Source organism: Chiloscyllium punctatum, unplaced genomic scaffold (assembly GCF_047496795.1).
Source record: "Chiloscyllium punctatum isolate Juve2018m unplaced genomic scaffold, sChiPun1.3 scaffold_1783, whole genome shotgun sequence".
NCBI lineage: Eukaryota > Metazoa > Chordata > Chondrichthyes > Orectolobiformes > Hemiscylliidae > Chiloscyllium > Chiloscyllium punctatum.
Genome location: NW_027311516.1, coordinates 63 through 25,842, shown reverse-complemented (window position 1 = coordinate 25,842; position 25,780 = coordinate 63). Strand labels below are relative to the sequence as shown.

At 48.0% G+C, this 25,780-nt stretch overlaps 1 protein-coding gene across 1 annotated transcript; it reads left to right on the top strand.

Moving 5' to 3' along the window:
• Window positions 1-731: 731 nt before the first annotated feature.
• On the top strand, window positions 732-22,385 carry LOC140475551 (annexin A6-like; the record flags this gene model as incomplete). Its single annotated transcript, XM_072567794.1, has 8 exons — window positions 732-811; window positions 9,440-9,493; window positions 11,875-11,892; window positions 13,426-13,519; window positions 14,526-14,621; window positions 18,282-18,340; window positions 19,511-19,633; window positions 21,745-22,385. Coding segments are annotated over 8 exons (584 nt in total), but the record flags the coding sequence as incomplete, so codon positions are not given.
• Between the last annotated feature and the right edge of the window lie 3,395 nt (window positions 22,386-25,780).

Below are 25,780 nucleotides of genomic sequence, written 5' to 3'. Positions count from 1 at the left end.
CGTGCTCACCATTTCACTGCTAATTCCAGATTTGAATTGATTTCTAATGTCACCCTCTGCCGTGTGGGGAGACATGTCCCCAGAGCGATAGGCTGAGATTCTGGATTGTTGCTCTCAGACTAGTAGTTCGTATCGCCTCCCTTTCAGTCTGTGACCTGTTCCAGGAAAGACAGGTTCCTGTAAAACCAATGGAAGCACAGGATTTGTCCAATTTGTGGCTCCCCAGGAACAGGCCTGTGCCGAAGCTGTTGAGGGACCTACAGAAAACGATGAAGTCATGAGGGGAGGAGGGAGGGAGGGAGGAGGCTGTGAATCTGATTCTGTCATACCTGCTGAGGGACACATCATGGTTCCAATAACATTAATTCTCCTGCTCCTTGGATGCTGCCTGACCTGCTGCGCTTTTCCAGCAACACATTTTCAGCTCTGTACACCCAATGTGACCCAGTACAATCCAGTACGACCCCACTATATTTATCACTAAGTATGACTGACTGGTTATTTTATTGCTTCCTTCTCTCTGGGGCTGTTAAATATTTTGCAACTGCCCTGAGGCTCAGACCAGAGTTTATTGACCAGGGTCAGCACTGCACAGGGTGGGCCTCTGGCCTGGATTCGACTCTCGGGGAGGGGAACCTGTCACCTTTTAACCCAGGGCTGATAGTGGAACGACGATCACATTACTGATAACTCGTATTGTTGTGGTAACCTCATCTGCCTTTTCTCCACAGCCTACCACAAGAGTTTAGAGGATGACATAAGCTTGGATACGTCTGGCCACTTTAAGAGACTCCTGATTTCACTGATTCAGGTACAAACTCCTGGAGTGTTCTCGATACAATCTTTACACCAATGGGATTAGAATTACATTAGAGTTGTGGAGGTCCACAGTGTGAGAAAGAAGGCCATTTGGCCCATTGAGTCTGCACTGGTAAGAAACAGCCATCTATCTATTCTAATCCCATTTCCCAGCAGTTGGCCAGTAGCCTTGTGTGCTTTCACATCATAGATACCCTACAGTGAGGAAATAGGCCCTTCGGCCCAACAAGGCCACACTGACCCTCTGAAGAGTAACCCACCCCAGATCTATTCCCCTACCCTATATTTACCCCTGACTAATGCACCTAACCTGAACATTCTAGCATGGCCAATTCCCCTAACCTACACATCTTTGGACTGTGGGAGGAAACTGGAGCACCCGGAGGAAACCCACACAGACACGGGGAGAACACGCAAACTCCACACAGACAGTTGCCTGAGGCTGGAATCGAACCCAGGTCTCTGGCACTCTGAGGCAGCAGTGCTAACCACTGAGCCACTGTGCCACAGACTCTGGCCTCACAAGTGCACATCAAAATCCTTCTTCAATGTGATGTGGGTTCTGCCTCCCCCCACCCCCGACAGGCAAATTCCCACCACCCTCTGGGTGCAAAAGCTTTCCCTCTCATTCCCTTTAAACTTCCTGCCCCTGACCTTAAGTCTATACCCTATGACCCCCTGATGCAACTGTCACTGATGCGGACACCAGAGAGAAAAGTTTCTTTGTGTTCACCTGTGTGTGTGCCCCTCGTTATTGTAAACATCTTAATCATCACCCACACCCCCCCAACCCCATCTCCGTCTCTTCTGTTTGTAGGAAAGGAATCCCAGTCTGTCCAATCTATCCTAGACCAGACAACGTCCTGGTAAATCTCCCCTGTCCCTTGTCCAGTGTTATCACACCCCTACTATAATGTAGGTTCCAGAACTACACGCAGTACTCTCGCTGTGGCCTAACCATCTTGTATACAGCTTCACTGTAACTTTCCTGTTTTTAAGGTCTATGCATCAGGCAAAAAAAAACCACGTGTTCTAAATCCTTCTTTAACACTTCATCTACCTGGCCGGCCCCCTTAAGGGTGGGGTGTTGTTCGGAGGGTCAGTGCGTACTCGATGGGCTGATGGCCTGTTCCCACGTTGCATTGAATTGAATTTATTGTCACGTGTATCGAGGCAGAGTTGAAAGCTTTGTCTTGTGAGCAATACAGGCAGATCACAGAGTTAAGTAGCATAGATAGTAAATAATAGGTAAACAGCGGCAAAAACAAAAACACAGGTACAGGCGACTGTTAGAGTTTGTGAGTCCATTCAGTATTCTAACAGTAGGGTAGAAACTGTTACAAAACCAGCTGGTACGTGTGTTCAGGCTTCTGTACCTTCTCCCCGATGGTAGAGGTCGAGAAAAACATTGCCAGGGTGGGATGGATCTTTGAGAATGCTGGCGGCCTTTCCTTGACAGATTGTAAAGATTCTATGATTCTGTGATTTCCAGAGTCATAGTTATGTGTCTGAGACCAGAGGGCATAGGTTAAAGGTGGGGATCAAGTAGTTTAGAGGAGATCTGAGAAAGGTCGTGAAGGAGGTGTTTGGGTACGCTTGTCATTATTGGTCAGAGTATTGAGTACAGGAGTTGGGAGGTCATGTTGCGGCTGTACAGGGCATTGGTTAGGCCGCTTTTGGAATATTGCGTGCAATTCTGGTCTCCTTCCTGTCGGGAAGATGATGTGAAACTTGAAAGGGTTCAAAAAAGATTTACAAGGATGTTGCCAGAGTTGGAGGGGTTGAGTGAGAGGGAGAGGCTGAACAGTCTGGGGCTGTTTTCCCTGCAGCATCGGAGGCTGAGGGGTGACCTTATAAAGGTTTATAAAATCATGAGGGGCATGGATAGGATAAATAGACAAGGTCTCTTCCCTGGGGTGGGGAGCCCAGAACTAGAGGGCATAGGTTTAGGGTGAGAGGGGAATGATAAAGAAGAGTCCTAAGAGGCAACTGTTTCACTCAGAGAGTGGTTTGTGTATGGAATGAGCTGCCAGAGGGAATGATGGAGTCAAAAAGCTGCAGCTGCTGGAATCCAAGGTAGACAAGCAGGAGGCTGGAAGAACACATCAAACCAGGCAGCATCAGGGGTTGGAGAAGTCAACATTTTGGGTGTAACTATTCTTCAGGACTGGTCCAGAGGAAGTGATGGAGGTTGATCCAATTTCATCATTTAAAAGGCATCTGGGCCAATTGCTGGCAAACGGGACAAGGTAAATTTAAGATATCTGGTCGTCATAGACGGGTTATGCCAAAGGGTCTGTTTTCGTGCTGTACATCTCTATGATTCTATGACACTAACTGATCCAAACGTTTTTTTTAAATGTTGTAACGGTGTCCACATCCACCACTTCCTCAGGAAGTTCATTTCCCCACACAAACCACTCTGTGCGTCAAAAACAAAATTGCCCCTCAGGTCTTTTTTAAATGTTTCCCCTCTGACCTTAAGAATAAGTCGCCTGGTCTTGAAATCCCCCACCCTTAGGGAAAATAGCAGGTGTCTTTCCCTATCTATACCTCTCATAATTTAATAAACCTCTATAAGGTCACCCCTCAGCCTCCTGTGCTCCAGTTAAAATAGTTCCAGCCCATCCAACCTCTCCTTATAACTCAAACCATCCATACCTGGTAACACCCTGGTAAATCTTTTCTGAATCCTCTCCAGTTTAATAATATCCTTCCTGTAATTCCTAACAGTAAATTCTGTGAGCTGCAGTCTCAGGATGTGGCCACTGGGTGTCGCTGGCACTCTCTCCAAAACCTCCCCATAGTGCCTGAGTACCTGGGAGCCTCACTGCTACAGGGAGCCTGGATGGTACAGAGATCCCAACTCTCTCGGATTGTCCTGGAGTTTAGGAAACAGAAATTCAAATGTTTTAGACACTACTGGAGCAGGACCTCTGAGGGCCTTTTCAAACAAAAGTCAAGTATTATTTTTCTTAAATATGTTTTATTTCTGGAGTAATTCTGACGCTGCACGCGTTGTCGAATGAAATGAAAACAAAAGAGTTTGGAATGTGCTGAAGTCATGTAAGGCTTGATATCACAGAAAATTATTTTTAAATCAGAGGGGCTGGCCTAGGGGAGCACTCTGCATAGAGTCATAGAGAAACAGACCGTTCGATCCAACTCGTCCATGCTGACCAGATATCCTAATCTAATCTAGTCCCATTTGTCAGCACTTGGCCCATATCCCTCTAAACCCTTCCTATTCATGTACCCATCCAGATGCCTTTTATAGGAAAGATGTGGATGCTTTGGAGAGGGTTCAGAGGAGGTTTACCAAGATGCTGCTGGAATGGAGGGCTTATCTTATGAAGAGAGTTTGACTGAGCTCTGACTTTTTTCATTGGAAAAAAGAAGGAAGAGAGGGGACCTAATTGAGGTGTACGTTATAATGAGAGGCATAGATAGAGTCGATAGCCAGAGACTATTTCCCAGGGCAGAAATGACTAACACGAGGGATCATAGTTTATGGCTGTTTGGCGGAAAGTATGGGGGGGGATGTCAGAGGTGGGTTCTTTACACAGAGAGTTGTGAGAGCATGGAATGCGTTGCCAGCAGCAGTTGTGGAAGCGAGATCATTGGGAATATTTAAGAGACTGCTGGACATGCATATGGTCACAGAAATTTGAGGGTTCGTACATTAGGTTTACCTTCCATGAGGATCAATGGTCGGCACAACATCGTGGGCTGAAGGGCCTGTTCTGTGCTGTGCTGTACTGTTCTATGGTCTATGTTCTAAATGTTGTAATTGTACCAGCCTCCACCACTTCCTCTGGCAGCTCATTCCATACGCGTACCACCCTCTGTGTGAAAATGTTACCCCTCAGGTTCCTTTTAAATCTCTCCCCACTCACCCTTGAACCTACCCACACTAGTTTTGGATTCCCCTACCCTGAGAAAAAGACCTTGTCTATTTATCCTATCCATGCCCCTCATGATTTTGTAAACCTCTATAATGTCACCCCTCAGCCTCTAACGCTCCAGGGAAAACAGCCCCAGCCTGTTCAGCCTCTCCCTATAGCTCAAACCCTCCAAACCCGGCAACATCCTTGTAAATCGTTTCAGACCCCTTTAAGGTTTCATAACCTGGTCCTTTGTGCTGTGAATGGAATTGAATGATGTTCAACTCAATCACATTCAATTGTATCAAACCAGACACACTCAAACCATCTAACGTTAGAACCAAAAGGTGTCTCAGTTCCCTTCAAAGTTTCTTGCTAAAAATGCCTCAAAATCTGTTTCTCTCCTGTCCTCACGGGAGCTAATTCCTCCGAAGGAGTCTTGTGAAGGGAGGAGGCTAATCAGCCCCTCAAACCTGCTCTGCTGTTCAGTTAGAGTCATGGACTCAACTCGGTTTAGCTGCCTCGGTTCCTTAACTCTTCACCTTCACATCAATATCAATATGGATCAAGCTTTGATTTGGAAATTTAAATTGACCTGTGACCTTGATGGTTTTTGGTGAGGCAGGGGGTGAGGTTTATGTGAAGAATCATTTGCTCATCCCGAGGTAGCTCGGCATTCATTGGAGAATTGAATACCTCATCTGGACTCACTTTCACAGATGAAACAATTTCTGTCCCTTTTGCACTTTTGTAATCACCTTGATCAGTTGTGGCTCAGTGATTGTTTCTGACCTACTAGGTCCTGGGCTCAAGTCCCACTGCAGTACTGAGGGAGTGCCGGCCTGTCGGAGGGTCAGTACTGAGGGAGTGCTGCACTGTCCGAGGGTCAGTACTCAGGGAGTGCCACACTGTCATAGGGTCAGTACTGCGGGAGTGCTGCACTGTCATAGGGTCAGTACTGAGGGAGTGCCGCCCTGTCGGAGGGTCAGTACTGAGGGAGCGCTGCACTGTCCGAGGGCCAGTACTGAGGGAATGCTGCACTGTCCGAGGGTCAGTACTGAGGGAGTGCTGCACTATCGGAGGGTCAGTATTGAGGGAGAGCTGCACTGTCGGAGGATCAGTGCTGAGGGAGTGTCGCACTGTCGGAGGGTCAGTACTGAGGGGGCGCCGCACTGTCAGTGGGTCAGTACTGAGGGAGTGCTGCACTGTCCAAGGGTCAGTACTGAGGGAACACCGCACTGTCGAAGGATCAGTACTGAGGGAGTGCTGCACTGTTGGAGGGTCAGTGCTGAGAGAGCATCTCACTGTAGGAGGGTCAGTACTGAGGGAGTGATCCTGGCGGAGGGTGAACTACGTACTCCGGGTGTTTCGGAGGTGCTGTCTTTCCAACGAGATCCTAAACCCGATGCACTACCTGTTCATGCTGCTACGGTGCTATTTTTGAACCAGATTGGGGAAGTCTCCCTTGTGTCCTGGGTTAAGGTCAGAGCCATGCTAGCCTGTTTATTATCACATTATTAACCACGTTCCTAAATCACAAACAAAGGTCTTGCCAGAATCCAGCCTGTGGATCTTGTGGAGCTGATGAGGACAGTGTAACTGCCTACGTTCGATCATCACTGAATAGTTTATAATGAGGGAAATCTGGGCCTGGTCGATAAAACCTTGCTGTATTGCACCTTTATGTTGCCCCCAGTTTCATTCTGAGGCTTCTCGGCCTACTCCTTCCAACAGCACTTACCCTTCCTGAGGTCTGGTGCCTGGAATTAAATTCTGGAGGGGTCTCAGCAGAGCTTCGTACACCTGGAATGTAACATCTTAGCCATCACCCTGCATCGTTGTGGAGATGAAGAGAGATGTGTGTGAACCTGTGTGATTGCCTTCATGCTCAGTTACTGTTCAGGAGGCTTTGGCTACTCTCTGCACCTACGCTTAAGTAGCAACCCCTCCCATCCCTCCCAGTTCAGGTCTGATGCCAGGCAGCAAATAGTCAGCATGGAGCTATTCCACAATGGAAGTTGGCATCGTTTTGCAGTATTCCAGATCTAGCAGGGTCCTGGAAGACCGTCTTTGTTAATCCACCATGTCTTAACCAAACCGTGACAGTCAGTAACAGGCCAATACATTGTTCACCCTGACTCAACTCAGATTTTAAATTAACAATCTGACCTAGCATCAGTTTATTTAGAATCCATAGAATGGAAACAGGCCCTTTGGCCCAACAAGTCCACACTGACCCTCTGAAGAGTAACCCACCCAGACCCATTTCTCTACAGTTCCTCCTGACTCATGCACCTAACCTACCCATCCCTGGACACTACGGGCAATTGAGCATGGCCAATTCACCTGACCTGCACATCTTTGGACTGTGGGAGGAAACCAGAGCACCCGGAGGAAACCCACGCAGACACGGGGAGAATGTGCAAACCCCACACAGACAGTCGCCCGAGGCTGGAATTGAACCCAGGTCCCTGGTGCTGTGAGGCAGCAGTGCTAACCGCTGAAATACTGTGTCATCCTCCCAGCTGTGAAAAAGTGTCTCAAACTGCAACCCAGTTTAACACCTAGAGCATCCTCCTGAAGGATGAAAGAATGTTCCCAATGACCAGGAAGTCCATAGGGTCACAGTGTAAGGATATAGGGTAGGCCATTCAGGGCTGAGCTGAGGAGACATGTCTTCACCCAGGGAGTGGGGAGCCTGTGGGATTCTCTCCAACAGGAAGTGGTTGAGGCCAAAACATTGAATGTTTTCAGGAAGGAGTTAGATACGGTTCCTCGGGCTAAAGGGACTGTTTTCCCATGCTCCGAGTCAAAGGACATTCTGTGCGGAGATGGAGTAGGCAGATCGGATGATCTCTACGTATGATCAATGTGCTCGAAGAGGTTGCTGTAGCAACGACCTCTCTGGTTTTAGTGAAGGTTGATCAGGCTGTTCCCAGGGAGTTCACTGGAGTTCACACAAATCAGGAGGGGGACCTTACAGATGCTTATAAAGTTCTAACAGGACTGGACAGGGTAGAAGCAGGGAGGATGTCCCTGATGGTTGGTGTGTCTAGACTCAGAGATCACAGTCTGAGGATTCAGGGTAGACCATTTGGGACGGAGATGAGGAGACATGTCTTCACCCAGAGAGTGGGGAGCCTGTGGGATTCGTGACCACAGGAAGGGGTTGGTGCCAAAACATTGAATGTATTCAGGAGGCGGCTTGATATAGCATTTGGGACAAATGGGATCAAAGGTTACGGAGAGAAAGCAGGACTAGGCTGTTGAGTTAGACAATCGGCCGTGTTCACGACGAATGGCAGAGCAGGCTCAACGGGCCGAACGGCCTCCTCCTGCTCCTATCTTCTATGTTTCTATCTAAGCCCAGTTGCCCTTGGAGAGGTAGCTTGAGGTGTCCCCGGCTCATTTGAAGTTTTTCACTGAAGTGAATCATCTCCCATCCAATCACATTCTGTAAACTCTAACTCCGTCAGCTTTCTTTTTGACGCAATGCTGCTTTTGAGATTGTAATCCTTCGAGCCAATGTCTCTTTGTGGGGGGGGGGGGGAACGGGGGGCTGTCACTTGTTAGCTTGGTTCTGTTTGGTTCAGTTGGTTTATTTGAGTTATTTGAAAAGAGTCAATAAGAGACTACTGGGTTTGTGGTTAGGAGTTGGCTGTAGAGAACAGAACGAGTTGAACCAGGTGGACCTCATAGAATGTGAGTTCTCTGATTGGGGCTGTTACCCCAGTCCAGTCAGGGAGTGCTGGCTGACAGATAGAAACAGGAATGACTTGCCCTTTGATGTGAAGGGCGCTGCTTGTCACTTTACACTCGGGTGTTTCCTTTCTTCCTGGTGGTGGAATAGAAATAAAGATGTACACGCTCATTGCTCCTCAATGTGTCCGACACCTGCACACACAACATGGGTGTGGGGGGGAAGATAAGCATTATCTCTGTTAGGCCGTAGTGTGGGCATGTCAGGGATTCTGTTTACTCTGGCTCTGAGCTATTTGGGTATCACGTCTAATGCATGAGTAACTTGGTAATGGGATACTGGCCTTAGGGGAGTTATTTCAGCCCAGAAGCAAGTCTTGTATTGAACCTATTCTCAATGAAACCCTTAGTGTCTAATGTCAAACTCCAGCAGTTGGCGAGGGATCAGCCCAATGTTGCCCTGAGCTCTGGAATCCCCCCTCAATGACCATCTCCAGCTCTTCCCTACTATGAGTCACTCTCTAAAACCAGCTTCTAAAACCAACCTTTTCCTTACCATCTCTTTTCAAAAGAATTGACCAAAGGCCCTTTTCATAGAATACTGACCGTGTGGAAACAAGCCCTTCGGCCCAACAAATCCACCCCGACCCTCCGGAAAGAAGCCCACCCAGACCTATTCCCCTACCCTATATCGAAGTTTAACCCTGATTAATGCACCTAACCTACACATCCTTGAACACTATGGGCAATTCACCCTAACCTGCACATCTTTCAATTGTGGGAGGAAACCCACGCAGACACGGGGAGAATGTGCAAACCCCACACAGACAGTTACCCGAGGCTGGGATCGAACCCGGGTCCCTGGCGCTGAGAGGCAGCAGTGCCAACCACTGAGCCACCGTAAGGCTCAGTGTCCATTCCTTTCATAACACTCTTATTCATCATCTTTGCCTATCATGCTATAGTCATGTGATTATTGTCGAAATAGTCTTGACGTCTCCTTGCACTAACGACGCTGTTTTGTATTTTTCTGAAAGGGGAACCGAGAGGAGGGGGAAGCAGATCTGGCCCGCGCCATGGAGGATGCAAAGGTAACCAACCCATTGGGTCAAAGTCAGTTGAAACGCTCAAAGGCAAAGGGGCAGGAGGGAGATGAAACCCGCACTTTGATTTAACAGTGGCAGCCATCGCCCGTTTCCTATCGCTCTGGGTATCATTACCTCCCTCCATGACTGCTCCAAACGCCTCCGGAATGTGCCTGTCTCTTGGTGGGGCCATTGGTGTACAAAGCCCCTGTGGGCTAAGGGGTCTCCAAGACTGTCCCAGCACCCACAGAAATTAAAAACCCACCTCCTGATGCAGGTATAATCCAAATCACAGAGGGGGTTTTCAAAAATGGTGAGTAATTCTGGAATTAATTTTCTTTGAATGTATTTGTCCACTAATAGCAGAAGGCAGGAGTAAGTATTTCATTGATGGTGAAGGGGGTTGGGGGGTGGGGGACCCTGCAGTTGTGAAAGGCACTATATAAATGCAAGAATTTCTTGAAAGGGTTTAGTGGAACTTGTCTTATTCTTTATCCTGGCCTCTGTCCCAACAGACAAACCCATTCAACTCGGAACTGAATAAGCGAGACTTAGGAGGAGGAGTAGGCTCCTTTGGCTTACTCTGTTCAGAAGTTTGTTGCTTCATTGCTGAGGTTAGCGCTGTGGTACCGAGGGGAGTGCAACATAGTTCGGGGTGTCACCAGGCCTTGTCTCCCATCAACTGAGTGCAAAGATCTCATGGCTCAGATAGAGTCGTAGAGTTATACAGCACGGATACAGAACCTTTGTTCCAACTTGACAATGCCATCCAGATATCTTAAACTGATCCAGTCCCACTAACCAGCACTTGGCCCATATCCCTCTAAAGTTTTCCTATTCATATACCCATCCAGATGCCTTTTAAATGTTGCAATTGTACCAGCCTCCACCACTTCCTCTGGCAGCCCATTCCACACACGTACCACCCTCTGCGTGAAAAAGTTGCCCCTCAGGTCCTTTGTCTCTCTTTCCCCTCTCACCTCTAGTTTGGGACTCCATAACCTTGGCTATTTACCCTCTACATGCCCCTCATTATTTTATAAACCTCTTGACAGGTCACCCCTCAGCTTCCAATGCTCCAATGAGAAAAGATTGGATTGAATTAGCTTTATTGTCACTCACATGAATACAGTGAAAAGTTTACAATCACCACTTAGAACATTACCTTAGGTGCCAATGTGCTTAAGTATGGAATCTTCTGTACAAATTCTCAGGGAAAAAAATAAAATAATAAAGAAATAGAAAGTTTAGCATTACAGAAATTCAAAAGTACGAAATTATGGTAATAATTTAGAAAATACAAAGAAATTAAAAATTCTGAATAACAGTGCTTCCAGAGTAATATAACAAAGAACAAAAAGAAATAATCCCCACTGCGGCCTATCCAGCCCCACCCTGGAGCTCGGAGGAGAGCAGTTCTCTGGGGTGTCCTTGGGCCAGTATTGATCCCTGAACCAACATCGACCTTTTTCTTCCTATTGGGGAGAGCTGCTGATGGGCAAATTGCCGTGTAACTCATAAAGCAGCAGTGCTTTGATTGGCTGGAAAGATGATTTTAAGGTTGTGAAAAGATATTTTTAACCACAACCTTTTTTTTAAAACATAACATGAGTCTGGATAACTTTTAGATTTAGCCAGCTGCATCTGCAGGTCAGGGTATGCAGTGTGTGTGTGGGTATGTGTGTGTGTGTGTGTGGCTGCACTGTATAAAGGATGCTGAGATTTCCCAGCATGCACCGGTGCATGAGAAGGCTCTATTTGCGATATAATTCTCCATCACACTCTGCCCTGCCCTAGTCCCACTTTGAAACTCTTTTGTTTCAGGAGCTGCCTGGTCTTGGTTGACAATTGTACCTGGAACAATATTGGAATGAAATAGCACAGAGTGAGGCCATTTGGCCCACTGTGTGTATGCCAGCTCTTTGGAACAGCTATCCTAGACCCCTTTACTCTTCCCTCACATTACCCTGCAAATGTTTCCTTTCCAAGTGTTTATCAGATTCCCCTTTTGAAATATATTCACAATTGTGCTCTCACCACCCTTTCAGGCAGATCATTCTTGATAACTACTCAGTGCTGGGTTATATTAAAAATACTCCTTGTCCTCCTCTGATTCTATTGCTTGTTACCTTCAATGAATGTGTCCTGGTTTCTGACCCTTCCACTGGTGGGCATTATTTCTGTGTATTTAACTCTCTCAGAATGGAAGCAGCTAGCTAGCAAATGGAACCCCACCACAGGACCGTTGTAGGTGACAACAATCAGACAGTACAGTACTGTGCTCTCTGGGTGTCTGATCTCTCTTATGTTCTTGTTGGATTCTTACTAACGTGGCAGAGAAACAAAAACACTCTCTTTTCTTTCCTTTACTATGCAAACCATGTCAGCTTATATCCGATTACCTGGTAAGTCTCTGTAAACCGTCACTGCGCTATCATGGCTGAGACTCTTCCTTAGCGGACAGCAGGTTTTTAGTGTTTATATAAATGATGCTCCTTTGAATGTAGGAGGTTGTATTTTTAATCCAGTTTTCCACACTCCCCCCTCAAAACTCCCAAGAAACAAAGGAATTCATGATGGCACTTGGTCGGAAAACACGAGTGGTTTGACTTGACAGTTGATGCTTGGCTTTACTGATTCCCATTGGTTTTAGTGTCTGGCACATATTGGAATGAAATAGCACAGAGTGAGGCCATTTGGCCCACTGTGTGTATGCCAGCTCTTTGGAACAGCTATCCTCGACCCCTTTACTCTTCCCTCACATTACCCTGCAAATGTTTCCTTTCCAAGTGTTTATCTGATTCCCCTTTTGAAATATATTCACAATTGTGCTCTCACCACCCTTTCAGGCAACACCCTTGCTGTTAGTTAGAATGGGGCGGGACTGAGGTCTAAATCCATTAAGTCATGGATCAGGGGATGGAGATGATATCAGTCATGACTCAGGGGGGAGTGCTCCCATCTCTGAGTCAGAGGATTGTGGGTTCAAATCCCCATCCAGTGCAAAATCCAGACTGATGCCAGTAATCTGACCAAGAGACATAGAATAGCAAACTCCGATACACAGCAAACATTACAGCTGTAACTAAACTTCAGAAGGTACTGGTGACAGACAGCACTGGGACAACATAAAGTCATGGCAAGTTTCTTTCTCAAGAGCGGTGTTGGAGGACACAGTGTGGGATTGGGTATTTGGAGAGTAGGAGAAGTTGACAGAGCCACCCTTTGTGGGTGGTACGATTGCTAGCACTACTGCCTCACAGCGCCAGGGACCCGGGATCGATTCCCGCCTCGGGTGACTGTCTGTGTGGAGTTTGTAGATTCTCCCTGTGTCTGCCTGGGTTTCCTCCCACAGTCTGAAGAGATTGGGGTGGATTGGCCATGGTAAATTACCCCATAGTGTCCAGGGGTATGCAGGTTAGGGTGGATTGGCCATGGGAAATTGCCCCATAGTGTCCAGGGATGTGCAGGGTTAGGGTGGATTGGCTATGGTAAGTTGCACCATAGTGTCCAGGGATGTGCAGGTTAGGGTGGATCAGACATGGAGAATGCAGTGATAGAGTGGGTTTGGGTGAGATGCTCTTCAAAGGGTTGGCATGGACTTGATGGACCGAATGGCTTGTTTCCACATTGTAGTTGATTCTAGGAAGTTGATCTGTGAACTACCCCCACACACAGCTTCCTGCGTTGCTCTGAAATGAGACCTGCTCTCAGTCCGAGACCAAGAGAGAAAACCTGGCCTGGCATTGAATTTTAATTCTGTTGTGCTCCTGACGATGACAGTCGGATACACGGGGGTGAGAGGAGTGGGAGGATAGAGGGAGATGGTGCAGAGGAGGACAAAGGCTTGTGTCCAGCACACACTGGAATGGAGCGAATGGCCTGTCCTTGTGCTGGCACTGTTTTCTAACTCTGTTCCCTTGCTGTGTGGTTGTTAGGAGCTGTGTGGCTCAACTGACGAAGACTCGGGCTCCATGGAGTCAAAGTTCATCAGCATCTTGTGTATGAGGAGCTACCCCCACCTCAAGAGAGGTGAGTGTTTCCCCCTTCCCCCACCCCCCAGAATCTGCTGCTGTCACTCTGTGTTGTCTTCATCCCCTGTTGATCCCTGCTTCTCCTTCAGCCTCTGCTCTGTACTCTCTACCTCTGAGTGAGAAGGCTGTGTGCACAAGTCTTCCTTGGGAGATTTGAGTCACAGACCAAGGCTGGTGCTTCCCAATCCAACGCTGTCGGATGTACCGCCCTTCAGATGACATCTGAAACTGAGGCCCTTCTTCATTTCTCAGGTGGATATTAAAATTCCCAGGCCACGTATCGACGGGGAGCTCAGTGTACTGACCACTGCCGGCCATTTTCTCCTTAACTGCCCCTGTTTGTCTACACCTCAGCTACACCACCTTAACCCTTCTCCCGTACCCGATTCCCAACCCTCCATGGTCTCCTCACAGCCCCCAGACCCATCTCTGTAAATTCCTCAGGGCTTTCAAGCCAGCACGGTGACTCAGTGGTTAGCACTGCTGCCTCACAGCCCCAGGAACCCGGGTTCAATTCCAGCCTCGGGTGACTGTCTGTGTGGAGTTTGCACACTCTCCCTGTGTCCAGGGATGTGCAGGTTAGTGTGGATTGGCCATGGGTAAGATAGGGGTTTGGGTGGGATGCTGTTCAGTAGGTCGGTGCAAACTCGATGGGCTGAATGGCTTCTTTCCACACTGTGGGGATTCTGATAAGCCTCTGGGATCTCTGTGCTCCTTCAGTTCTGGCCTCTTCTGCAGTCTCCATTTTCATCGCTACACCCTTGGTGGTCATCTCCCTGCGCCCCATCACTGGAACCCCCTCCATATCTCCCATCCCGCCTTGGAGACTATCCTTAAAACCTCCCGCATCTGTCCGACTGTGCCCTGAAATGGTCTCACTTTCTGTTTGATTATCCTCCTGTGAGTGTTTTGCCGTCTGTTAAAGACAGTGAGGCCTGGAGCTTAGGGTTGAGGTTGGCAGGTATTTCCCAGGCTCTGATTGGCTGCACTCTGTTTCCTTGCAGTTTTCCAGGATTACATCAAACTCACCAACAGAGATATCGAGCAGACCATCAAGAATGATATATCTGGAGACGTGAGGAATGCACTGATCGCTATCGGTGAGTCAGTCCGGCTCATTCCAAACAAAAGGGACAATGTTCATCTGCATATACACACACACATTAACACACATGTGTACACACTCAAACACATACACATACAACATATGCACTCACACACTCAACCACGTGCACACACATACATACATACACCCACATGTACACACACATGCACCCTGTATGTCCTCGTTTGCTATGATCTGCCTGTACTGCTCGCAAAGCAAAACTTTTCACTGTACTCAGGTACATGTGACTATAATAAATCAAATCAGATGCACACATTTGCTCATGCAGATGTGGATTCTGCACACAAAGATTCACATACATAACACACACGTGTGGAATCCCCCCAACTCTGTCACCCCCCCCCCCCCCCCCCCCCCCCACCACTTCTGTTTCTCCCACTCTGTCCCCAGCCCTCTGTTTATCCCCCGCCCCCACTCTTGACGATTCTGAGTCTCTGGCTCCCCCCTTGATTTCGGTTCCAGAGGCACTGACAAACACCCGAACCCTCGTTCCTGCTCCAGCAGCTCACAGACTGGTACAGATGACCCAGATTACCATGTGCTGTGAGAGACCATGGCTCCCCCGACTCCAGTTTCCTGCCTCTCTTGCTGACCCTGTTTCTCTGTCCCACCTTCCCAGGCCTGTATTTCTACAGAATCTCCTTTAATCAGTGCAAACTGCAGATCTTCAATAGCGCCTTGTGATGAGGCATTCCACATCCCATTAGCTATTCTATCAACGAGTCCTCCTCCTGTTGTACCTTCTCACATTTGATCTCTTCCTGGTCTTTCACTAAGTGGTTTTTCCCTCCTTCACTCTGTCGTCTCATAAAGGCTGTTATTTATTATTTTATGACCAAAACCTTATGCAAAGATGAATGGTGTGAAAGGAGAATTAGGTTCTTAAATTATCTGGGGTAACTCCAGAGTTCTTTCTACATATTCTCTTGTCTGTAGAGAGTGAGTCAGCAACACATCAGAAAGTAAACAGACTCTGGAACACTTTCTTCTTCTCTCTCTCTCTCTCTCTCTCTCTCTCCCACCCACACCACCCCCATCCCCCCCCCCCACCTGCCTCTACAGTGTGACAACAGGCCATTTGGCCCAACAAGTCCACACCAACCCTCCGAAGAGTAATCCACCCAGACCCATTCCCCTCGCCTATTATCCTATATTTGTCCCTGACTAATGCACCTAACCTACACGTCCATGGACACTCTGTGCAATTTAGCAAGACCAATCCACCCTAACCTGCACATCTTTGGATTGTGGGAAGAAACTCACACAGACATGGGGAGAATGTGTAAGTTCCACGTCAACAGTCGTCCGAGGCTGCAATCAAAACTGGGAACCTGGTCGTTGTGAGACTCTTCTTCCTATTGATTTTTTTTTCTCTCCCTGTTCTCTCTGTTCGTGTACCTGCACCTGGACAGTATTTGCATGGACTCTAACCTCTCCCATTGGCACTGCCTAGTGTCTCCTCTTTGTGTGTTTCTGTGCAAAGGCGCATATCCTTCCACAATCCAGAAGGCTTCCATGAAATATTGCGACTGAAGATCAAAACATGGATGGATTTAGTCTGTATTAAATCTGCTGTGCCGTTTGTAAGGTCATGGCTGATCTGTCCGAGGGTTTGTCTTCTCTTTCAGACCAGCGCCTCTCAAACCTGCAACTCCGTCACATTTCAAAAGTCTGTCTACATCCTCTTCAAATATTTTCAGAGATCTCCACAACCCTCTGGGGTAGAGAATCCCAGACATTCATTACTCTCTGGGAGAAGAAATTCTTCCATCAGTCCAAAGATGTGCAGCTTGGGTGGATTGGCCAAGGGATACAGGGATAGGGATGGGGGGGGTGAGGCTGGGGATGGTGCTGTTTGGAGGGCCACTGTGGACTTGTTGGGATGAATGGCCTGTTTCCACACTGTTGGGATTCTATGATACTCAGTTGTGAGTGAATTATCCTGTATCTGTGTCCCTTGTGAGAGTTTTCTCCATTGGTAGAAATATCTTTTCAGCATCAAGCCTCTTCAGAATCTTGTATATTTCAATAAGATCAGCCCTCATTCTTCTAAACTCTGAAGCATAAATCAAGAAACACAGGGAATAGCAGTAGGAGTAGGCCACTCTGCCCTTTGTGCCTGCTGTACCATTCGTTAGGATTGTGATTGATCATCCAATCACAACCCCTATTCTCCTCCGATCCTTTGATCCCTTTAGCCCTAAGGACATGGGGTGGCACGGGGGCTCAGTGGTTAAAGCACTACTGCCTTACAGCACCAGGGACCTGGGTTCAATTCCCACCTCGGGTGACTGTGTGGAGTTTGTACATTCTCCCTGTGTCTGTGTGGATTTCCTCCGAGTGCTCCGGTTTCCTCCCACACTCCAAAGGTTAGGTAAATTGCCTGTAGTGTTGAGGGATGTGTAGGTTAGGTGCATTAGTCAGGGGTAAATGTAAAGTAGTAGGGTAGGGGAAAGGATCTGGGTGGGATACTCTTCGGAGGACTCTACAATTCTATGGGCTTCTTGAAAACATTCAATGTTTTGACCTCAACTTAGTTCCACAATCCAGTGCTCACTTGTATGTTTTGCCATTTAGTGCCAGACACCTGTTCTGTAAAATATTTGAGGCGCTGGTTGGACGATGATAAAGAGCATATTCTGCCATTGGCTGTGCCTTCAGCAGTCTTGGTGCTAAGCTCCAGAACTATGTCTGTAAACCTCAATGACTCTTTACCTCACTCTCTCCCATGCTTAAAACCACCCCCATTGACCAAGCTTTGGGATCATCTGTCCTTCCATGACTTGATAGCACAATAACTCTAAACTGCCATAGCATCATATTGGAATGCAGCAAGAACAAGGCTATGTAGCCTGTTGTATAAGGTTGTGGTTCTGAAGGAGTTAATGTTTATGTCCTGCATTTTGATCCTGTCCTTGCGCCCTAGTGCCCCAGGGCTTGTTTGCAGAGGTGGCTTATTTTCTACTATTAACACCCACCATTAACACCTATGCTGCATCTATATCACTCCTCTACATTGCTCATCCCCCTTTGTGAATATCATAGAAATGATCAGTTTACACATCCCTTCAGTCCTGGGGAAGGATCCCTGGACTCGAAATGTTAACTCTGTTTTTCTCTCCACAGATACTGCCAGACCTGCTGAGTTTCTCCAGGACTTTGTACTTTTATTTCAGATTTCCAGCATCCGCAGTATTTTCTTTTTATTATAGGGTAGAGGGGTGGGTCTGGGTGGAATGCTGTTCGTAGGGTCATTGTGGATTTAATGGGCTGAATGGCCTGCTCCCACACTATATAGATTCTATAAAGAAGGGTCACCAGACCCAAAACTCTAACTCTGATTTCTCTCCACAGATGCTGCCAGACCTGCTGAGCTTTTCCAGTGATTTTTGGTTTTGATTTTCCTCCCCATTGTCCAACAATGTTTTCTGCTTAACCGATTTATTTGGTTCCAGTTGGAAAGCTACTGTTTAATCTTCTTTCACCAGCAAATCAAAATTCGCAGTCCATGAGTTCAGCGTCTATATTTTCGGATTTTTATTTTTGTTTTGTCAACACTCTGGAAATATCTAGGTGTGCTACATAAGTGCAGGTTGTTGTTGTACACCAATTTCTCTGTCTCCTTCATTCCTAGTTCGCAACATCAAGAACATGCCAGGGTTCTTTGCCGAACGCCTCTACAAGTCGATGAAGGTAAATTCTCCTTCATTAACCTCATCTGTGATGGAATTAGTTTATGCATTCACTCCACAGCTGCCTACATGTATTCAGTTCCAGGACTTTGACCCAGCGACAGTGAAGGAACAGCAAACTGTTTCCACGTCAGGATGGTGAGTGCAGTGGAGAGGAACCGGCAGGGGTTGGTGTTCCCATGTACCTACTGCCCTTGGCCTCCTCAAAGGAAATGGATGTTGGTTTTGAAGGTGTTGCCAAAGGAGCTCTGGTGAATTACTGCAGAGAATCAGAGAGATGTCCACACTCTGTCAGCGGTGAAGGGATTGAGCAGTGAAGGGGGTGGATGGGGTCCAGACCAAGCTGTTTTACTGCAGATGGTGTTGAGCTTGTTGGGAGTGTCTGTGATGTGTTGAGAAGGTGAACAAGGGAGAGGAGGGGAATGTGTGTCTGGTGGTGGCATCTCACTGGAGGTGGTGGAAATGGTGGCTGATGATCCTCTGGGTGTGGAGGGTAAGGAAGGGCAAATGTTGTAACCATACCTGCATCTACCCCTTCCTCTGTGTGAACAATATATCCCTCAGGTCCCTTTTAAATCCTTCTCACCTGAAGGTACAGTTTACCCTTTACTGTCTGGAGTTCAGAAGGATGGGAGGAGATCTAATAAAGTTATATAAAATTCTAATAGGGACTGAAAGTAGAGAGAGAGAATGTTTTCTCATGTGGGACAGGTTAGAACCAGAGATCCTGGTTTTCAGATGAGGAGAGGATGCAGTATTGAAACAGAGATGGGGAGGAATTATCTCCCTCAAGGGATCATGAATCTGTGGAATTCACTCCCCCAGCATGCCAACACACGGAATAAATCAGAGGAGATAGTCAGATTTTCAATTCCTAATGGCTGAAGGGTCATGGAGAGTGGGAAGGAAAGTGGAGTTGAGACCAAGATGAGATCAGCCATGATGGTATTAAATGGTGGAGCAGGTTCGAGGGGCCGAATGGCCGCCTCCTGCTTCTAGCCCTTATGTGCAGTGAGTGAATCGGCATCATCCAACTTCAAACTCTTTACCATCTGGCTATCGAAGCCCCAGCATAGCACCCTAGTCCTGGTTAAACGGCCCTGAATGGCTGTGGGATTGGCTGTTCTCCTGTCTCGGGTGTTAACTTCAGAACCTTGTTGTGATTTTCTAGGGAGCGGGGACAGATGACAAGACCCTGATCAGGATCATGGTGTCCAGGAGCGAAATTGACCTGATGAACATCCGACACGAGTTCAAAGAGTTGTATGATGCGTCACTGTACTCCTTTATAGAGGCAAGTATCCGAGGGGAACCATCAAACATGAACTACATCTCAGCAGAATCCAGGAGGGAGTGATTTAGTGTCTGATGAAGAGCCGAGTCTTTCAGCTCACGGTCTAGTTGGGTTTTCCCTGAAACCTGTCTGTGCCTGCTGACCCACCACTGGCTCCAGTCCCCACCAGCCCTTTGATCTTTAAATTCCCAACCTGGGTCATGTTCTGGAAGTGAAGCCTGAGCAGAGAGGAAGGTTGGGCTGTGGGAATGGCACCAGGGAAGTTGCAGACGCAAGGACACAATGAGGCGGCATCGTGGCCCAGTGCCTTAGCACTGCTGCCTCACAGCGCCAGGGATTCCAGCCTCGGGGCAACTGTCTGTGTGGAGTTTGCACATTCTCCCCATGTCTGTGTGGCTTTCCTCCAACAATCCAAAGATGTGTAGGTTAGGGTGGGTTGGCCATGGGAAATTGCCCCATAGTGTCCAGGGATATGCAGGTTAGGGTGGATTGGCCATGGGAAATTACCCATAGTGCCCATGGATGTGCAGGTTAGGGTGGGTTGGCCATGGGAAATTACCCATAGTGCCCATGGATGTGCAGGTTAGGTAGGTTGCCATGGGGAATACACAGTTACAGGGAGAGGGTAGAGGGGGTGTGTCTGGGTGGGATACTGTTTGGAGGGTTGGTGTGGACTCAATGGGCTGAATGGTCTGTTTCCACTCTGTGCGAACTCTATGAATGAGCTGAATGTCTATGTGTTAACCATTCAATGTGGTCAGATTCCATCATGTCCAGACCTGACACCAGGCCACAGGGTGTGATGTGTTAGGTCATATGATCTCACAGCAAGAGCCAAGAGGCAGTTTTTCTAGAGTGCCTTAAAGGTGTAGAGACAAACAGAGAGAGAGAGAGTGAAAGTTTTAGGGAAGGAATTGGAGAGGTTAGGTTCTGTACTAATGGAGTGAAGTAACAGGGGAACAGTGGAGAAACCCGAATTGGGAAAACAGAGTCCTCGCTGATTAGTGAGAATGTTATAGGGATGTGGGTGGATGAGGTGTGAGTAGGTTTGGTCGGATTTTTGTTATTGAGGTTAAGGATTTCAAATCTGAAGTGAGAGCCTGGGAATGACAATGGAAAAGACTGGGATGCATTAAAAGAGATCTGGAGACATTTGCAGTGAGGTCTGTTAACAGATTTGAAGGATAGGCCAAAACGATTGGCTGTGACTTCAGTCATTCACCCATTTATGGGTACCACAGAGACCCAGCCATCCTGGGGATAGCACCACCCCCAAACCTCCCTGCAATTGACAACTTGGAGATTGCACTCGGGACTCACTGACAATATCTGGTCAAACTGAAGGGTCTGGGGGTCATTCTCAGTCCGGTGAATAGAAAGGGGATTTTGATTGGAGGCGTTTGAAATCATTGAAGGGTTTTGGGAGGGTAAATAAGAAGGAAGCATCTCCAATGGTGGGTGGGTCAGTAAGTGGAGGATGCTGATTGAAACTCAGTGGCAATAAGAGCTGATTGAGGAGGTGACAATTACTCAGTGGGTCGTTGTTGGAAAGGCCAGTGGAAGCAGATTCAGTGGGAACGTTTGAAGGGGATTTGGATAATACTGGAAAAGTAGATGTTTGAGACTAATTAGTTAGCTCTTCCAAAAGACCATATGGGCTGAATGGCCCCCTATGCAGTTAAAATCAAATCAAATCATCTATTCTCAAAGGACTGCTCTCTCATTTGAGAGAGATTCCTGGTGGTGGTTTAACCTCAGGGTCACCTCAGGCAAAAGGGGGTGGGGGTCAGAAGTTTAGATGGTGGGTGTTTCATGGTAACCTCAGTTGGTGTGGGAATTGAACCTGCACTGTTGGCATCACTTGGCATTGTATGCCAGCTGACCAGTAAACTGAGGTAACTGACTCTAACAGCCTCCCCACACCCAAACCCCACCCAATCCTATGCAGTATCCATCAGTGTCTGCACAGATATACGTCCAGGCTGCAGGAATCTCTCCAATAGACTGCAGGGATAGGAGACAGTGCAGAAAGGATGGGCCGAACAGAGTTCTTCGCCACCTCAATAATTCCGTGATTCTGTGAAGAGTGTTCATTTTCCATTTGTTTCCAGGGGGATACTTCAGGGGACTACAGACAGGTCCTGCTGGCACTCTGTGGTGGTGAAGACTAGGAGCCATCATCCCATTGGACTATGTGGCTGCTGTCCTGAACGTTGGAGAGACACAGGACGGACACCACCAATATCCACTGTTAAAGCAAGGCCTGATGGGACATCGGCAAGGGGAGAGAGGGGAAAGGGACGGTCACCAGTCCTTCAAAGTCCCACGTTTGTATCTGTCAAAGTGCTGAACCATGAGTTGAGCTTGGCAGTCCCTTTAACCCTCTCTTCATCATGACCAGTCACCCCAGTGACCTTCCGTTAGTTCACAATCCAGTCTCTAGCTGTGTGTGTGTTAAACGATAGTCAGTACTGAGCTCTGCCTTATAGTACATCCATGTTTCATTGTGTAGCTCCATGATTGGTACTGGAAGGTCTCCCTACCCTCCACTCCTCAACATCAGCCACCTCATGTTTTCAGGTGCATTCTGCCCTGGTACCTCAAACATTGCCCTGCCCCCCAATGTCATTTCCAGTCTTTCCAAACTCCAAGAGATCCACACAATCCTTACCCCTCACTCTCGGAGTATCCCTTACTCTCAGAATATCTCCATCTAATTTTCAACCTTCTCCACACCCACCCCCACCCCCACCCCCACCCCCACCCCCACCCCCCACACCCCACCCCCACCCCCACCCCCACCCCCAACCCCACACCCCACCCCCACCCCCACACCCCACCCCCACACCCCACCCCCACTCCCACCCCCACCCCCAACCCCACTCCCACCCCCAACCCCACCCTCACACCCCCACCCCACACTCACACTGCCCCACACCACCCAACCCCACTCTCCCACACCTACCCCACCCCCACACCTCCACATCATCCCCACACCCACCCCACCCCACCCCTACACCACCCAACCCCACTCCCCCACACCTACCCCACCCCCACACCTCCACATCATCCCCACACCCACCCCACCCCACCCCTACACCACCCAACCCCACTCCCCCACACCTACCCCACCCCCACACCTCCACATCATCCCCACACCCACCCCACCCCACCCCTACACCACCCAACCCCACTCCCCCACACCCACCCCACCACCACACACATACACAGGCACACAGACACAGAGACAAACATTTACAGACGGATGCACAGACAGACACACACACACACACACACACACACACGCGCGCTCAGACACACACACAAACACACAAAATCCCCTGCAGTTCTACCCTCAGTTTCCCTGCTTCTGCCCACTCGATCGCTCCACCTCAATCCCTGGCTCTGACAATCTCTCACTCTGCTGCCTGACCTCCAAATGTCTTAATTCAATCATCTTTTTAAACGATATAATTTTCAGCCTACACTCTCATATCAGTAATGTGTTTGAAGATGTGTTTTTTTTTAAAATGGACAGTTCTCCTGTGCTGTGGGGCTGCATTTTAAATTGGACTCCACCTTCACTGTACACCTTCAGACTGCATTGTTCATGCCCTCCTCCATTCCCTCCCCCTCCCCATTCCCACCCACCCCATGCTTCCCACCTCCTCCTCCCAGCACGCTCTCTCTAATTCTCCCAGCCCCAGTAAATCAAACCCTGTTTTATTTCCTTAAGACCATAGGACCCAGGAGTAGAAGTAGGCCTCATTTAGTTCACTACTCTTCAGTGAGATGGTGGTTGATCTGACAATCTATAACTTTGATGCACTGACTGATTTCCTGCCTCGAAACCAAACTCCCAGGAAGGATCCAGAGGAGTTCCGTTCCAGTTTAAGCTCAGACCGCGGTCACCCCTGGCGTTTGCGATAAATTCTATGCCCCTCAGTCACAAAGGAGAGCTCCCAATCCTCTGGCCAGCCCTGAGTTGTTGAATAAAATCATCTGGGTCTTGTAAAGATTAGATGTTTTCTTCCTTTCCTTCCAAATACGTCCATCTGTAAAAATAACAGAGCTGAGGGAGTGGAACGGTTTCTGGAAAGTCAAGGAGTGGGTGGTACCTACTCCCTCCCCAAACACCATTCATCCAAGGACAGAACGTTCTATCCTGACCCTTGCTCTTGGCAGTGAGAAGCATTTGACAGTAGGTCGCCAATGGGTGCACATTTGCCAATCTCAGCCACCATTCTGTGTCGTCTGCACGTTCTTGTGAACCTCCTCAACCCCACCCCTGTGCTGCGAACGAGCTTGCATTATTTTTTAACAAAAGACAGAAGTTGCAATAAACTTGTGAAGGTCCAGGTTCTGTCGTCTTTGTCCTTTTACAAACTCAGTGAGTGTATTTGAAGTCCTCATGCATTCTCCCGTTCTCTGGCAGTCCCTGGGGATGGGGGAGGGGTGACATGTGGGGCTCTGAGATGCCTGATGAGACTTAATGCCCGGCCTGTGGACTCTACCACTCTGAGAGGCTAGGGGTGGGGTTGGTGCACAAGGAGTTGGGTGGATGATTTTGGAGACTTCCCCCACACCCTCACCCCCACCTTCCTGACAAAAAAGTGATGGGGAGGTGATATCCTAGTGGGATTATTGCCAGATCTTTAATCCAGAGACCCTGAAAATTTTCTGGGGACATGGGTTCGCATCATACAGCGACAGAAAGTGGGATTTGAATCCTTATAAACATCTAGAATTTGGAGTCTGATGGTGTCGATTGTCAGGAAAATCCCATCTAGTTCTCTCATGTCCTCAAAGGAAGGAAATCTTAAACAGTCTGGCCCAGGCGTGACTCCAGACCCACAGCAACGGGGTTAAAACTTAACTGATGAAGGGCTTTTGCCCAAAATGTTGATTCTCCTGCTCCTTGGATGCTGCCTGACTCGCTGCCCTTTTCCAGCAACACAATCCTGACTCTGACGTCCAGCACCTGCAATCCTCACATTCCCCTCTGGACAATTAGGGATGGGTAATAAATGCTGGTCTGACCAGTGATGTCCACATCCTGTAAATGAATAAAAAGAAACTCTCAACAATCTCTGAGATCGTCATCAGGCACCTATCTGATTAGATGAGGATATCTGCCCAGCATGGATATGTTAGATGAAAAGGTCTGTTTCCACGCTGTACTGTACATCTCTGTGACTATGTCTGTGACTATGACTAGTCCCATCCTCCAGCACTTGGCCTGCAGCCTGGATGATTCAGTGAAGCGTGTAAGCCACTGAATCACAGCTGGTCATGTATGTCAGTTTTCTGTGTTCTTTCTGGAATAGGCAGGGGAGGTGATGGCCTCGTGATATTACTACTCGACTTTATTCATCCAGAGCGCCAGGTAACCTTCCTGGGGAGCTGGGTTCTAACCCCATCATGGCCGATGGTGAAGTTTGTCTTCAGTAAACATCAGGAATGAAGAGTCTAATCATGCAAATTGTTGCTGATTGTCAGGAAGAAGCCATCTGATCCATTACTACCTTTTAGGGAAGGAAACATCTGACACACGCATGACCACAGACCCACAGCAAAATTGTTGAGTCCTAACTACCCTCTGGGCAATTAGCGTTTGGCAATAAATGCTGGCCCAACCAGTGATACCCACATCCCAAGAATGAATTAAATTCTTGATGAAGGAACTGTTCTTCCTTACTGCTGGTATTCCATCCTGTGACCAAGACAAAATTCCTGAAAATTGTGCTTTGAGCTGAGGTGTAAGTGTTACGTGTAAATTACAATCGCTTAATAGCAAAAAATAAACTCTCCTGGCTTAACAATTACAGCCAAGGAGCAGCTGCGGTTTAATGGGGAAGTGATTTTTGTTTAGCATTGTTGATACAAGATAATCAGAGGGTTAGATCGGGTGGACAGTGCGAGCCTTTTTCCTCCGATGGTGACGGTGAGCACTAGGGGCACAGCTTTAAACTGAGGGCTGATGGATATAGGACAGATGTCAGAGGTGGTTTTCTTTACTCTGAGTAGTAGTAGGGGTGTGGAACGCCCTGCCTGCAACAGTAATAGACTCATCAACTTTAAAGGCTTTTAAATGGACATTGGATAGACATATGGATGATAATGGAATAGTGTAGGACAGATGGGTTT